This window comes from Heterodontus francisci, chromosome 3 (genome assembly GCF_036365525.1).
Source record: "Heterodontus francisci isolate sHetFra1 chromosome 3, sHetFra1.hap1, whole genome shotgun sequence".
Taxonomy (NCBI): Eukaryota; Metazoa; Chordata; class Chondrichthyes; order Heterodontiformes; family Heterodontidae; genus Heterodontus; species Heterodontus francisci.
The window spans coordinates 128,434,297-128,451,706 of record NC_090373.1 but is presented as its reverse complement, the minus strand read 5'-3'; the positions used below and the strand labels follow the sequence as shown (position 1 = coordinate 128,451,706).

Genomic DNA, 17,410 nt, shown 5'->3' with positions numbered 1-17,410 from the left:
TGCCACTGCTGGTCCGCTTGCGTTTACCAGGTAAAATAATAGTGGTTTCCATGCTGACTTGCCATAGCTGTATTGCATTGTTAGTATGCCACTGCAAGGGATGGGTGACCCATTGTATGCAGTTAGCTTTGCAATTGCCAGTTGTATCATTAATTTCCAACACCCCAGTACATATCTTTCAGGATTCAGACTGGTAGGATATTTGCACCAGCTCCGGTGTCAATCTTAATCCTGTTTGCCAACTTTCTTTGGGCATATGATGTTAATAGTAGCAAAAACTTCCAGTTGTTTGACTTCATCAACACAATGTGTCAGGGGCACAATGTGAAACGTCTGCTCGTCTTCTGGCTGAGAATCGCTCCACTCTGAGCCTTGTCTCTGGTCTATTTCACTGTGGACTTCGTGTATTGGCTTGCATATACTCAGGTCTCGGGCACTCTCCTTGCTGCTGTTGCCCTGTTGCTGCGCCTGTCTTCTGTTTGGTTGTGTCCTATTGTGACTTCTGGCTACGTCTTTTATAGCCAGATTTCTTGAATAGGTGGGCCTCGTGACCTTTTGCACTGCATGCCTTGCACAGCTCTTTGAAATGCAGGACAAATCACGCTTACCACACAGAATGCTTGGTTTTTGCAATCTGATTATCGTGCCGATACTGTCGGCTGCACCTAGTGCTTGCAGATGCTGTTGTCCAGCTACAATGGCTTTGTATTTCCTGCCATCTTCTACAGCACATCATTGCTATGACCTTTCTTTTTCCCCAAGATGTCTTTTTGAAACCCTTCAGTCGGTGTTGAGACAATCACCAGTTCCATTCTTCACTCCAATAGCTCTGTTTCTGAAAAATCACATTTGTTGCTCTACTACGGCATCTACTGATGAATTGATCTATTGATTTCTGTGTCTGTCGCCTGTTGGACATCAATTCCAGACGATGAATTCTAAAATTCACTCATACCCGAAGCTGATCTTCTAGCACTTTCCATATCTTTGTGGGATCTTTCTGGTCCTCTTCAGATAAACCAGAGGTATTGATTCTGTATAACCCCTCATTTCTAACTGCTGTTAGTATTTTCACAGCCTGCTTCTCTGCTTCTACAACCACTTGGTCTATGAAGCATAACTGCATTCTTTGTTTAAAAAGTTTGAACTCGGGTAGGATATCAATGGCCTTTCAGTTCATGCTGGGAAATTTGATATCCATCTTTCTGCTGTTCTTTTGCTTTCTGTTCTGTATTTAATTTTGTTCAGCTCTGTGTGTGCTTTCAGCACTGTATTTATTATGACTTTTCTATTTGTGGTTTGAAACTGGTTTTAGAACTTGTTCTATTAACTATGCACTGTTTTCCCTTTAAGAAATTATCTTAGACTAGCTGCTTTGATGGAGAGTAACAGCTGCTTAACAGTGTTCTCTGTTGATATTGCTGTCAGCACTTCAGTTTGTATGTTTACACAGCTGTTTGCTAAGCAGTTCAAGGGCTTTACCGTAGCTTTTTTTTCTGCCAGAGTTTATTTATCTCCACGGTTGAATGGTTTAATGATTTTTGCACTTGACTGCTTCAGTGGAGACTCTGCAGCACTCTGGGTTTCCCATGCTTTTTGTTTGGACGCCTCCTGTAATGGCGCCAACCTCGATCAGCCTGAGAGAGGAATTGGGCTTTCCCCATTTTTTTCTCTCACCAGTGGAGGCTTCAAAAAAAAAATCAATTTTCCAAGCGCTTCAAAGCCTTTTCTCCCAACCGGGATTCCTCATCCATCACAATGACTCACCGATTACAAGAATTTATTTGCAGCCAGTCATTCAGTGCTCTGTCTGTCACAGCTGGAGGTAAGTTTTTTCATTTGTTTGCGGTTTTGCCCGTGGTCTTCAAGGTTGTAGCTGGTCTTTTCACCACAGCTGCCACCGTGTCATGTGTTCTTTGTGTGATGTTAAGCAAAACAGTGAGATACATGGATTCCAGTGCCTTGAAGATTTCTAACAGGTTTATTAACAGCTAAACTAGTAAACACATTACAGAGCAAATTATGTACAGAACCTTTGTCTAGGGTGTTTCAGTTGCAGAGTGACTATGGCTTCTAGTCACATGACTACATTCTGGTTCTAGCTCATTAGCATACTGAGTTCTTAAAGGGACATCACTCTTAAAGCGATCGTACAGCAGTGGAGTTTGTGAGGGGAAGAGGTCCAGAGGGATGCCAATACTTTGAATAGCCTGACTACTTCTGAAGTAAGTTATGGTAGATATGGTTTATTTATACTCCAGTTAGTTTTTACACATGCCATAGCATTCTTCTTGCACTAAAGAAGTATTATGTTTTTTGAGCTCAGTGGTCAAACAATGGTGGCAAAAAAAGACGAAAGGGTATCATAAATCAAATCTCTCACATGCCTGATCAAAATACAAGAAAGGGTTTGTCGTCTTCTTTTAACTCTAGTTTCTAACATTTCATATATTTGACATTGGACAGTTCTCCCCAATTTTGCCGCCTATTTCTGGAGCTACAAGCATGCCATCCTTCTCACTGTAACATTGTAACTTATTTACACATTCCAAGCTGTTTTGCTTATGCTCAAAAAGAAATAAATTGTTTATTCCATAATTTGGTTTATTTTGAATAATAGTTTATTTGAAGAGAAGATGCCATTAAGAGTTAAAAGCTACCTTTTCGAATCACCTATTAGATTAGAAAAATATGCATAAATTATATACATCGGAACCTGCCCTGGATGCACCACCCTTTTTGGCAGTGGATTCATTGAAATACATAGTTTTTGATTCTTAGGGAGAGGGGAGGAAAATAATACTTCAGGTGTATTGAGCTTCAGATTGGCAGAGAAGTAAAGCAAGTCTTTGCATTCATATAGTGTTTTTAATATGTCCCAAAGCACTTTACAGCCAGTGGATTACTTTCGAAGTACAGTAGTTATTATGTAAACAAATGTAGCAGGCAATGTTTACACAGCGAATCAATTAATTATCAGATAATCTGTTTTTATTGGTGCTGGTTGAGGGAGAAATATTGGCTAAAAACACATGGAGAATTCCCTGCTTCTTGAAGAGTGTCTAACATCCTTCCTGCAATGTGATTAAAAATGTACATAGTACTCTAGCTGTGGCCTAACTAGTGTTTTATTACAGTTCTAGCATAACCTCCCTACTCTTCTATGCCTTGGCAAATAAAGGAAGGTATTCTGTATGCCTTCTTACCCATCTTATTTGCCTATCCTGCTACTTCAGTGGGAGCTATAGACATGCACTCCAAGATCCCTCTGTTCTTCTACACTTTTCAGTATCCTACTATCTATTGTGTACACTCTTGCCTTGTTTGACATAGCCAAATGCATTACCTCACACTTCTCCAGACTAAATTCCATTTGCCACTTTTCTGACAACTTGACCAGTTCATTTCATTTGATATCTTCTTGCAGTCTTTTTTCCTTGTTATCAACCATACGATCAATTTTTGTATCATCTGCAATCTTCTTTATTATGGCCCCTACATTTGAGTTTAAATCCCTAATATATTCTACAGAAAGCAAGGGACCTGCAGAACCCCACTGGAAACAGCCATCCAGTCACAAAAACACCCATTCACAATAACCGTTTGATTCCTGCCACAGAGCTAGTTTTGGATCCAGCTTGCCCTTGGATCCTATGGGTTTTTACTTTTCTGATCAGTCTGTTATGTGAAACCTTGTCAAGAAATCTTTCTAAAATCCATGTCGACTATATCAAATGCTGTACTCTTATCACCCCTCCTTGTTATCTCCTCGAAAAATTCAATTAGGTTAGTCAGACATGACCTTTCCTTAACGAAGCCATGTTGACTGTCCTTGATTAATCTGTGCCTTTCTAAATGACTGCTAATATTGTCCCTCAGAAGATTTTTTCACTAGCTCCCCCACCACTGATGTTAGGCTGACTGGCATGTAATTACTCAGTCTATCCCTTTTTCCCTTTTTAAACAATGGTACAACATTAGCAGACTTCCAGCCCTCCCCACCATGCCTGTAACCAAAGAGGATTGGAAAATGATGGTCAAAGCCTCTGCTATTTCCCACCTTCCATCTCTTAGCCTTTCATCTGGACCTGGTGATTTATCTGCTTTCAAAGATGCTAAACTCTTTAATATTTCCTCTTTCTCTATATTTATCCCACCCAATAGGGGAGACGGTGGTGTAGTGGTACTGTCATGACTAGCAATCCAGAGGCCCTGCTAATGCTTTGGGGACATGGGTTCAGATCCCACCATGGCAGCTGGTGGAATTTGAATTCAATTGATAAATCTGGAATTTAAAAAAGCCATCAGTAATGGTTACCATGAAACCATTGTCAAAAAACCAGTCTGGTTCACTCATGCCCTTTAGGGAAAGAAATCTGCCGTCCTTACCTGGTCTGGCCTACATGTGACTCCAGGCCCTCAGCGATGTGGTTGACTCTTAAATGTCCTCAGAAATGGCCGAGCAAGCCACTCAGTTGTACAAAACGGCGAGAGAAAAGTCTAAAAGGAATGAAACATGACAGACCACATGGCATTGACCTAGGCGCCATAAACAACAACAACAAACCCAGTCCTGTAGACCTGGCAAAGTCCTCCTTACTAACATCTGGGGGCTTGTGCCAAACTTGTCCCACAGACTAGTCAAGCAACAGCCTGACATAGTCATACTGATGGAATCATACCATACAATGTCCGTACAAGACACCACCATCACCACTCCTGGGTATGTTCTGTCCCACCGACAGGACAGACCCACCAGAGGCGACGGCACCATGGTATACAGTTGGGAGGGAGTTGCCCTGGCAGTCCTCAACATTGACTCTGGACCCCATGAGGTCTCATGGCATCAGGTCAAACATAGGCAAGGAAACCTGCTGATTTATCATCTACCGCCTCGCCTCGGCTGATGAATCAGTACTCCTCCATGTTGAACACCACTTGGAAGAAGCATTAAGGGTGGCAAGGGCACAGAATGTATTCTGGGTGGGGGACTTCAATGCCCATCACCAAGAGTGGCTCGGTAGCACCACTACTGATTGAACTGTCTGAGTCCTAAAGGACATAGTTGCTAGACTGGGTCTGCGGCAGGTAGTGAAGGAACCAACAAGAGGGAAACCTTACTTGACCTCGTTCTCACCAATTTACCTCTCGCAGACGCATCTGTCAGTGACTGTATTGGTAGGGGTGATCACCGCACAGTCCTTGTGGAGATGAAGTCCCATATTCACATTGCGGATACCCTCCTTGAGTTGTATGGCATTACCACCGTGCTAAATAGGGTAGATTTTGAACAGATCTAGCAACTGAAAACTGGGCATCCATGAGGCCCTGTGGTCCATCAGCAGCAACAGAATTGTATTCAACCACAATCTGTAACCTTGTGACCCAGCATATCCCCCATTCTACCATTACCATCAAGCTGGGGGATCACCCCTGGTTCAATGAAGAGTGCAGGAGGGCATGCCAGGAGCAGCACCAGGCATACCTAAAAATGAGGTGTCAACCTGATGAAGCGACAACACAGGACTACTTGCATGCCAAACAGCGGAAGCGGTCTGTGATAGATGGAGCTAAGCAATCCCATAACCAACGGATTAGATCTAAACTCTGCAGTCCTGGCATATCCAGTTGTTGATGGTGGTGGACAATTAAGCAACTAACAGGAGGAGGAGGCTCCATAAGTATCCCCATCCTCAATGATGGAGGAGCCCAGCGCATCAGTGCAAAAGACAAGGCTGAAGCATTTGCATCCATCTTCAGCCAGAAGTGCCGAGTTGATGATCCATCTCGGACTCCTCCTGAGATCCCAAGCATCACAGATGCCAGACTTCAGCCAATTTGGTTAACTCCAGGTGATATCAAGAAATGTCTGAAGGCACTGGATACTGCAAAGGCTACAGGCCCTGACAACATTTCGGCAGTAGTACTAGAGATTTGTGCTTCGCGCCCCTAGTACATCTACAGCACTGGCATCTACCCGACAATGTGGAAATTGCCCAGGTACGTCCTGTACACAAAAAACAGGCCAAATCCAACCCAGTAAATTACCCCCCCCTCTCCCCCACTCAGTCTACTCTCAATCATCAGCAAAGTGATGGAATGTGTCGTCGACAGTGCTTTCAAGCGGCATTTACTCAGCAATAACCTGCTCACTGATGCTCAGTTTGGGCTCTGCCTCATTACAGCCGTGGTTCAAACATGGACAAAAGAACTGAACTCGAGGTGAGGTGAGAGTGGCTGCCCACGACATCAAGGCAGCATTTGACCGAGTATGGCATCAAGAAGCCGTAACAAAACAGGCATCAATGGGAAACAGGGAAAACTCGGTGCTGGTTGGAGTCATACCTATCACAAAGGAAGATGGTTGTGGTTGTTGGAGGTCAATCATCTCAGTCCCAGTTCATCACTGCAGGAGTTCCTCGTAGTAGTGTCCTAGGCCCAACCATCTTCAGCTGCTTCATCAATGACCTTCCCTCCATCACAAGGTCAGAAGTGGAGATATTTGCTGATGATTGCACAATGTTCAGCACCGTTTGGAACTCTTCAGAGACTGAAGCAGTCTGTGTCCATATGCAGCAAGACCTGGATAGCGTTCAGGCTTGGGCTGATAAGTGGCATATAGCATTCGCGCCACACAAGTGCCAGGCAATGACCATCTCAAACAAGAGAGAATCTAACCATCTCCCCATGACATTCAATGGCATTACCATTGCTGTATCCCCTCACTATCAACTTCCTGGGGATTACCATTGACCAGAAACTGAACTGGACCCCCAGCCATATAACTACTGTGGCTACAAGAACATATCAGAGGCTAGGAATTCTGTGGCATGTAACTCATCTCTTGACTCCCCAAAGCTTGTCCACCATCTACAAGGCACAAGTCAGGAGTGTGATGTAATACTCAGCACTTGACTGGATGGGTGCAGCTCCAACAACACTCAAGAAACTCGACACCATCCAGGAGAAAGCAACCTGCTTGATTCACACCACATCCACCACCTTCAACATTCACTCCATCCACCACCGACACACAGTGGCAGCAGTGTGTACCATCTACAAGATGCACTGGAGCAACTCGCCAAGGCTCCTTCGACAGCACCTTCCAAACCCGCAACCTCGACCACCGAGAAGCACAAGGGCAGCAGATGCATGAGAACAACACCACCTGCAAGTTCCCCTCCAAGTCACACACTATCTTGACTTAGAACTATATTGCAGCCCTTCACTGTCGCTTGGTTAAAATCCTGGAACTCACTTCCTAATGGCACTGTAGGTGTACCTACACCACATGGACTGCAGCGGTTCAAGAAGGCGGCTCTTCACCTTCTCAATGGCAATTAGGGGTGGGCAATAAATATTGGTCTAGCCAGCGACAGCTGCACCCCATGAAAAAGTTTTTTAAAAATGGTTTCACACTCTTCCTGCTTAACTACAGTGTTTGAATTGCCCCCAACCCCCTTTTGTGATAACAGACGTAAAGTATTCATTAAGAACCATGCCCATGTCTTCCATCTCTACACACAGGTTACCTTTTTGACCTCTAATAGACGCTACTTTTAGTTATCCTCCTGCACATTATGTACTAATGAAAATATCTGTGTTTTCCTTGATTTAACTTGCCAATATTTTTTTGTGGGCTCTCTGCTTTTCAAATTTCCTTCTCAATTTCACCCCTGCACTAATATATACTCTTCTAGGCTTTCTGGAGTATTGGGCGCTCAGCATCTGACATATAAGCTTCACTTTTTTGCCTTAGCCTACCCTGTATGCTCCTTGACATCCAAGGGGCGCTAAGATTTGGGAGATCCACCCTTTTTCTTTGCAGGAATATATTTGCTCTGAATCCTCACTATCTCCTCCTTGAATGCCTCCCAGTGTTCTGACGCTGATTTACCTTCAAATAGCTACTTTCAGTCTATTTTTGCTAAATGACATCTCGGCTTAGTGAAATTGGCCTTTTCCAATAGAATACTTTTACCCCTGGTCTATCTTTGTCCTTTACCATTACTACAGTAAATCTAACTGAATTGTGATCATTACAGCCAAAGCGCACTCCCACTGATACCCCTTTCACCTGCCAGCTAAGTCCAGAACTGACCCTTCACTTGTTGGGCTTGTTGTGTACTGGCTAAGGAAAAGTCCTTGTGAATATATTTTAAGAATTCTTAAGGTATGGGTGCCCCCATACCTTTTACAATGATTCTATCCCAGTTAATATTCAGGTAGTTGAAATCCCCTACTTAATACTGCCATATTGTTTTTGCACTTCTCAGAAATCTGCCTATACCATTGCTCTTCTACCTCCCTCTGACTGTTGGGGGTCTATAGTACATTCTCAGCAATTTGATTATACTTTTTTTGTTCTTCAGTTCAACCCATATGGCCTCATTTGATGATTTTTCTAGCATGTCATCCCTTCTCACAGCTGTGAACGCTCTTTAACCAATATTGTGGCCTCCCTCCTTTTTATCCCGCTCTCTATCTTGCCTGAAAACCCTGTAACATGGAATATTGAGGTACCATTCCTGCCCTTTTAGCCATGTTTTATTAATAGGTATGATATCATGCTTCACGTGTCTATCTGTACCCTCAGCTCACCTGCCTTCTTCATAGACTCCTTGCATTGAAGTATATACCATTAAGCACCAACAAATTCCTTTGTTGTCTATTTTCTATCCTTTGCTTCCTCTACCTTCCGCACTTGCTTACTGATTTTCTCTACTCCATTTCCACCTTTTCTTTTCTCCCTTTTGAAACTATCCTCAGGTTCCCATCCCCCTGCCAAGCTAGTTTACACCCTTCCCAACGGTCCTTGCAAACTCCTGCGATGATATCGATTCTGACACTTTGAGGTGCAACCCGCCCGACTTGTACAGGTCCCTCCTCCCCCAGAACTGGTCTCAATTCCACAGGAATCTAAAGCCCTCCCTCCTGCACAGTCTCCAACCACATATTCATCTGCACTTTCCTCTCCTCCTATTTCTGTACTCACTAGCTCATGGCACTGTGAGTAATTCAGAAATTACACCTTTTCAGATCCTGGTTTTTCATTTATTTTCCAGCTCCCTAAAATCTGCTTACAGGACCTCATCCATCTTTCTATCTATGCCATTGATACTGATTTTGGGCCACGACTTATGGTTGTTCACTTTTTGTCTTTAGCTTCATATCATTGCCACCACTATAACTTGTACATTATCTCAGCAGTACCAGCCACCTCATTTTTCCTGCACAAGGGACTTTTATGGAAAGTTCTGTGCACTGCCATGTTAATAGAACAATCTGGAGCAAACAATCAAATTACCCATTTTCTGGAAATTATCTTTGTAGTGATCATATTCATCTGCTCTAAATATCATGCAAAAAGGGGACCTTTTGTTAATCCATCAGTATACTGCATGATTATTTCTTAACTTTCAATTTGAAACATTACTCTATTCATCCTTGCACTGTGGCTTCTGGAGCCTATTAAATCCTTAGGTTTTTAACATGCATTACTCATCAATACTTAACACTGTAGATGCCAAGTGTTCTTATTTGTTATTTACAGTCACTTTGGCATTATAAAAGTTGCTATATATTGTACTAGTCTAGCCAAGTCCATGCATTCCTGTAGGCTAGGAATTAATGATGTCCATCTCCTTCCTGCCCACTCAGCTTTTAAGTGATATGGCAAATAGATTAGCTAGGTCTCCATGCTGGTTGCACTTTCTGCTGGGAAATTTCAGACATCTGTTTAGCTTTCTAGTTTGAATCAAACAGTGCTTCCTTTTGCAGCTGGGCCCAACACAACAGATCTTGTGCTGGCGGCAAAAAACTTTCAGCTGTCATCTGTGATCACAGATGACTGAGACTATGTTCATATTTGAATATTCAATACTCATCCTATTGAGACTTAGAATAAGTATTTTTGCACAACAGCTTAGGATACATGTATGATTGCACAACAATAAACATTAGGTGCAACTTATTCTTGCTGATTGGAACATTTAACCACTTGAAAATGTAGCATTTAAGTTTTTAACTGATAGGTATTGTAGAGTTGCAAATAAATATCTTAGGATAAGATGAGGTGTTTGGGGCTCCCCATTCTTGATGATCTACTTATGTTTAAAATGGTCTTTCAGTGCTTTAATAAATAATGCTAAAGAAAATTGCTTTGTGATGCGCTGATTCACTCTTCTACTTTTCACCTAGCAACCTCCTGTGCGAGCATAGGCATTGTAACGTCTGTCCATTCACCACCTCTCGCACCACTGCATAGGTTCCCCAAAAAACCCTTGCATGTAAGATAGTAATTTATATGTACTTCCTTGCACTATATCCACTGTTCACATTACATTTCCTGTATACTGGAGAGACCAAACTTGGATTAGAGGGCTTCTGTCCATAAGTGCAGCCCTGTTGTTTGCTACTTCAACTATTGTATAGCAGAGGCTTAAGATATTCAGGTGCTTAATTTGATCATCTCATAAATAAACTGCCTCACTTTCTTGCTTTCACTGCTTGAGAAGCTAGAAAGATGGAAGTCTGTGGATGGAACTGTGTCCATATCTTATGTTCCTCTTCATGTTTGTGTTATTGCCATCACAGTCCGCATTCCAATTCTTGATTCTCAGCATTTTTTCAAACCCTACAGTTTCAAATGTAAAAATGTTTAATTTGGAAGGCAAATGAAGGTATATTGGTTGTTATATATTCTGAGCATCACTTAGGATTTCAGTATATTAGGCTTCAAACAGATCTGAAAGTAGAAAGCGGTAAAATACTACAATGTGTAAGTGGAGTGACTTTAAGGCAGGGGATTGGTGGGGTAAATCCTTGCATACTATTTTACACAAAATAAAATTTGAAGTATGTTTAAAATGTTTTCTGGTACCTAAATATCTCTGTTCTCCATATAAACATATATATATATATATATATTTAATAATGAAACAATACAAAAAACTGCCTATTTTTGTGAAATCTGTTTTTGAATCTTTTTATAGGTTTGAATTCTAAATTGATGAAGGTTCGAGATGAAAATTCAGATAACGGTGAATCTGAAAGAGAAAAACATATGATCAACAATGTAGCGGTTCCTGTCAAAGGGCTGTGCAATTTAGGAAATACTTGCTTCTTTAATGCTGTTATGCAAGTAAGAAACTCTTTTGTGTGTTGCTAGTTTGTTCACTTTTGTGTTTTACTTCCATTCCAGTATCTCTCTAATGATGAATATCTGAAAATAATCCTTTTTTTGGTGCAGTATTTAGCATAAGGAATGAGAGAGAGAGAATGCACAAACCACAATGCTTGGAAAAGGGGGTCAAAATTTGTTTCCGGAAAAAGTTTTGAATCAGTCTATCAGGAGATGGGATATTTGACTCTGATCTAATTTATAAGTAATGGAAATATACTATCAGGAACATTTCCTGAACTTAAAGCTGTGCATATTAAATGGAAAGTGTAAGTAAAACTTTGAAACCTTTTGGTTTCAGGATAGCACACTTTGGTTTCTTTTTTATTCACCTCTGTTGCATATTTGTTCACATAACCATATTTTTTCAGAACGTGGCTCAAACCCATGTGCTTAGTGATCTTATGCATAAAATGAAGGAAAAGGGGACAAAGCTGAAGATCTGTCCACCCACAGAGTCAAATTTGGTAGGTGATGAAATTGCTGTGCTAAAATTACTTTAATTCAATATCCTATACAAATTGCTGAAGTTGAACCAAGCTAGATTCACAGCTCTGGGGAAAGGACATGGTGACTTTGATGTGCATCATCAATTGGCACCAAATTATCTCAGAGCTTGTCTGCCCATTCTGCTAGCCTATCTATGTCCTGTTGCAGGTGGTTTGTATCATCCTCACTTTTTGCAGCGACTCCAAGTTTGGTATCATCGGCAAATTTAGAAATTCTAGGCTGTATTCCAAGCTGCAAGTCATTTATATATAGCAAAACTATTGTTACTGTGTGCTGTTCTTTTGCATGACCAACATCTTTAGCTTTCTTGATTGTTCTCCATTTTCTTGTATTTTCCATGCCTTGCATCAACTGGTGCTGACCCATATCTTCCAAGATGTAGATCTCAAATCAATCAATGGCCTTTAGTCATTGCAGCAAAGCTTTCCTGATGGCTGATGGCCATGAAAACTGCTGATAGTGCCTACTGATATAAAACTACTGGGATATTCTGTGCTATTCAGGAGAAAATTGAGGAAAAGAGCAGGTAGAAAATTACCAATCCCATCACAATCAAACTCCATTGGATCCTTGGTCTGAGACCTTGTGCACAACGTGGGCTTGATTTTTGTTAGGTGCTGCTACTATGAGTAAGAAATCTAAGTCACTGCCATCAAGTTATGCTTCAGGAGCCACAAATCAGGAGACTGCTTGACCATGTATGACACTGTCAGTTGGCAACACCCAGGGGGACACTCTGTCAAGTGACAATAGTTTACAAAAGCAAAATACTGTGGATTCTGGAGATCTGAAATAAAAAACCGAAAATGCTAGAAATTATCCGGTCAGGTAGTGTCTGTGGAGAGAACCAGAGTTAACGTTTCAGGTCGACCTAAAAAAAAGTCTTCCTCGTATTTCCCCTGTATCTCTTGCCCAAAACCTTCAATCTGTTTCCCCTAGTCCTTGTGCCATAAGTTAATAGAGTCATAGAGTTTTACAGCACAGAAATAGGCCCTTCGACCCAATGCGCCTGCGCCGACCATCAAGCACCCGTCCTAACCAATCCCATTTCCCCACACTTGGCCCGTAGCCTTGTATGTTATGGCGTTTCAAGTGCTCATCTAAATACTTCTTGAATGTCGTGAGTGTTCCTGCCTCTACCACCTCTTCAGGCAGTGTGTTCCAGATTCCAAACACCCTCTGGGTGAAAAAATTCCTCCTCAACTTCCCTCTAAACCTTCTGCCCCTTACCTTAAATCTATGCCCCCTAGTTAGTGACCTCTCCGCTAAGGGAAAAAGTTTCTTCCTATCTATCCTATCAATGCCCCTCGTAATTTTGTATACCTCAATCAGGTCCCCCAAAAGTTTTTCCTTGTCTAACTTATCTAATCCTGTCATAATCTTAAACACCTCGATCAAATCTCCCCCTCAATCTCCTTTACTCCAGGGGGAACAACCCCAACTTTTCCAACCTAACCGTGTAACTAAAATTCCCCGTCTCTGGAACCATTCTGGTAAATCTCCTCTGTACCCTCTCAAGGATCCTCACATCCTTCCTTAAGTGTGGTGACCAGAATTGGATGCAGTACTCTAGTTGGGGCCTCACCAAAGGTTCAGCATAACTTCTCTGCTTTTGTACTCTATGCCTCTATTTATTTAGCCCAATATCCCACATGCTTTACTAACCACTCTCTCTCAATGTGTTCTGCCACCTTCAAAAATCTATGCACATGCACCCCGAGGTCCCTCTGTTCCTGCACATTCTTTGCAGCTATGCCATTAAGTCTATGTTGCCTCACCCTACCCTTTCTGCCAAAATGCATCACCTCACACTTGTCTGTATTAAATTCCAGCTGCCGCTTAACTGCCCACTCTGCTAGCCTATCCATGTCTGTTGCAGGTGGTTCATATCATCCTCACTCTTTGCCACACCTCTAAGTTTGGTATCATCGGCAAGTTTTGAAATTCTATTCTATTCTAGAGCAGACCGCATTGTGAGTAGCGAATACAGTATGCTAAATTGAAAGAAGTGCATGTAAATTGCTATTTCACCTGGAAGGAGTGTATGGGGCCTTGGACAGTGAGGAGAGAGGACGTAAAAGGGCAGGTGTTGTATCTCTTGCACTTGTATCGATAGGTGCCCTGTTGGTCATCGGTCTGTTTCTCGCTGCACAGATATTGCCTGATCTACAGACTTTTTCCAGCATTTTCTGACAATAGTTTACACCTATTTCAACTGCTGATGGTTGCTGATAGTTTGCTGAGAAAGGAAAAGTATTGGATTTATATAGTGACCTTCATGGCCTCAGGATGCCCCAGAATGCTTTAAGGCCAATTAAGTACTTTTGAAGCTTGGTCACTATTGTAGAAAATGCAGCCGCTAGTTTGCGCACACAAGATCCCACAAATAGCAGTGCAGCAGTGAGATAATGACTAGATAATCTCTTTCAGTGATAATGGTGGGGTAATATCTTTTGCCCAGGACACCAGAGAGAATTCTGCTGCTCTTTAAATCATTCCGTGGAATCTTTTATGTCTACCTGAGAAGGCAGAGGTGGCCTTTGTGTAGCAGGTCATCGGAAAGACATCCTCGAGAATGCAACGCTCCCTTGGTACTGCACTGAAGTGTGAGCCTAAATTATTTGTTTTTGACAAATCTGTTAAAGTTTTTTGAGGTTATAAAGAACAGAGTGAATAACAGGGAACCAGTGGTGTAGTATATTTGGATTTTCAAAAAGGATTTGGTATGGTGCCATACTGAGGTTATTGCACAAATTAGGGCTCATGGATTGGCGGTGATCTATTAGTATGGATAGAGGATTGGTTAATGGAAAGAAAACATGGGTCATTTACGGGTTGACGGGCAATAACTAGTGGAGTACTGTGAGGATCAGTGCTTGGGCCTCAGCTATTTATAATCTATATCAGTGACCTGGGTGAGCTGACCAAGTGTAATATATCAAGTTTTGCTAACAATACCAGTAAATTTTGAGGAAGGCACAAAGAGGCTGCAAAAGGATTTAGGCAGGTTAAATGAATGGTCAAGTTTGTGGCAGATGGAATATCATGGGGAGAAATGTGAAGTTATCCACTTCATTAGGAAAAAATAGAAAAGCAAAATATTTTTTTAAATTTGAGAGAGACTGGGAAATGTTGGTATTCATAGGAGCCTGGGTGTCCTTACACACAGGTCACAGGAAGTTAACATGCAGCTACAGCAAGCAATTAGAAAAGCAAACAATATGTTCACCTTTATTACAATTGGATTGAAGTATAAGAGAAGAAAAGTCTTACTGCAATTATATAGGGCCTTTGTGAGACCATATCTGGAATACTGTGTACAGTGTTGGTCCCTTAGTTGAGGAAGGGTATACTTGGAGAAAGTGCAGTACAGGTTCACTAGGCTAATTCCTGGGATGAAGGGATTGTACTATGAGGGCAGATTCAGTAGACGAGACCTATATTCCCTAGAGTTTGGTAGAATGAGAGAAGATCTGATTGAAACATATAAAATTCTTAAGGGTATGTAAAACGTTCCCTTGTCAAGTAGTTCACTGAGTTTGGACACTTAGAACAAACAATTCGAGACAAAGATTTCTGGAATACGTTCCTTTTACTTGAAAATCAGCACGAGTTTACAAGTAAGCATCTGATAGTACTGTCACACAGTAATCCCAGATTACACACAACCATGCACAGATATGCCCCTTTACTTCAAGCTCAAGTGACTATAAATAGAATCTCATACATACCAACACCGGTGAGTTGTCAGTTCGGTAGTGACTCGACGTAGCTCTTTTATTGGTAATTGACCAAGTTACCCTCGACTGAAACCCCAAGTGTCTTTTTACAATATCTTTTATATCCTTTTTCAGGGGTGGACCTGGGTCTTATATTGACAGGAACTTATTGTCCTGTAAAGGTTTACCTTAATATAAAATGCCCAATCGAATGTCGATTTCTTTGCCTAAACCAGGGGTTAAAAGCCCACCCTAACATTATCCATCTTCCACAAGTTTCTAGAGCATTTGCACATGTCTTCTGCCCTTGATCAATCAGGCCTTTATAACCTGCAGATAAGGGTGGTGCTGTTGTTGTCTGGCGTATCGACCTCTACCTTGCAGAGGCTCAGCGCCAACGCTCAGACACTTCTTCCTACTTCCCCCTGGACCATGACCCCACCACCGAACATCAAGCTGCTGTCCACAGAACTGTCACTGATCTCATCTCCTCTAGAGAGCTTCCCTCTACAGCTTCCAACCTCATAGACCCGCAACCCCGGACAGCCCGCTTCTACCTCCTTCCCAAAATCCACAAACAGGACTGTCCCGGCAGACCCATTATTTCAGCCTGTTTCTGCCCCACTGAATTTATTTCTTCATATTTTGACTCTATCTTTTCTCCACTGGTCCAGTCTCTTCCCACCTACATCCGTGACTCTTCTGACGTCCTACGTCATTTTGACAATTTCCAGTTTCCTGGCCCTAACTGCCTCCTCTTCACTATGGACGTCCAATCTCTCCACACCTCCATCCCCCACCAGGATGGTTTGAGGGCTCTCTGCTTCTTCCTTGAACAGAGGCCCAACCAGTCCCCATCCACCACCACCCTCCTCCGCCTGGCTGAACTTGTTCTCACATTGAACAACTTCTCCTTCAACTCCACTCACATCCTTCAAGTAAAAGGTGTTGCTATGGGTACCCGCACGGGTCCTAGTTATGCCTGTCTTTTTCTGGGATATGTCGAACATTCCTTGTTCCAGTCCTACTCAGGCCCCCTCCCCCAACTCTTTTACCGGTAGATTGATGACTGTATCGGTGCCGTTTCCTGCTCCCGCCCGGAACTAGAAAACTTTATCAATTTTGCTTCTAATTTCCAACCTTCTCTCACTTTCACATGGTCCATCTCCGACACTTCCCTTCCTCGACTTCTCCGTCTCCATCTCTGGGCATAGGCTGTCTACTAATATTCATTATAAACCCACCGACTCCCACAGCTACCTCGACTACACTTCTTCACACCCTGCCTCCTGTAAGGGCTCCATTCCATTCTCCCAGTTTCTCCGTCTTCAACGCATCTGCTCTAATGATGCTACCTTCCATGACAGGGTTTCTAATATGTCTTCCATTTTCGTCAACCGAGGATTCCCCCCCACTATGGTTGACAGGGCCCTCAACCGTGTTCCCTCATCCCTTCCCCTCCCTCCCAGAACCACGACAGGGTTCTCCTCATCCTCGCTTTCCACCCCACCAGCCTCCAGATCCAAAGGATCATCCTCCACCACTTCTGTCGCATCCAGCGTGATGCCACTACCAAACGCATCTTCCCCTCCCTTCCCCGTCAGCATTCCGAAGGGATCGTTCCCTCCACGACACCCTCGTCCATTCCTCCATTAACCCCACCACCTCGTCCCCTTCCCACGGCACCTTCCCCTGCAATCGCAGGAGGTGTAATTCCTGCCCATGTACCTCCTCTCTCCTCACTATCCAAGGCCCCAAACACTCCTCTACATTGGGGAGACCAAATGAGGGTTGGGTGACCGCTTTGCGGAACATCTCCGCTCAGTCCGAAAGCATGGCACCGAGCTTCCGGTTGCTGGCCATTTCAACCCCCCCCACCTACTCCAGAGAGCTGTGAATGTTCAGCCATTGGATACAAAGGGAATTAAGAGCTGTAGCTGAGGTAGAATATCCTCCATGATTATATTGAATGGCAGATAAAGCTTCAAAGCCTGAATGG

The 17,410-nt window shown here is 42.8% G+C and overlaps 1 protein-coding gene across 3 annotated transcripts in view; it reads left to right on the top strand.

Moving 5' to 3' along the window:
• usp45 (ubiquitin specific peptidase 45) overlaps positions 1 to 17,410 on the top strand; it is a 179,763-nt gene that overhangs the window by 63,537 nt on the left and 98,816 nt on the right. For all 3 annotated transcript variants that reach the window (XM_068025973.1, XM_068025983.1, XM_068025978.1), the window contains 2 exons: positions 10,995 to 11,143; positions 11,554 to 11,649. In XM_068025973.1, the coding sequence (XP_067882074.1) occupies positions 10,995 to 11,143; positions 11,554 to 11,649 (245 nt within the window). The remainder of the gene's footprint in view (positions 1 to 10,994; positions 11,144 to 11,553; positions 11,650 to 17,410) is intronic.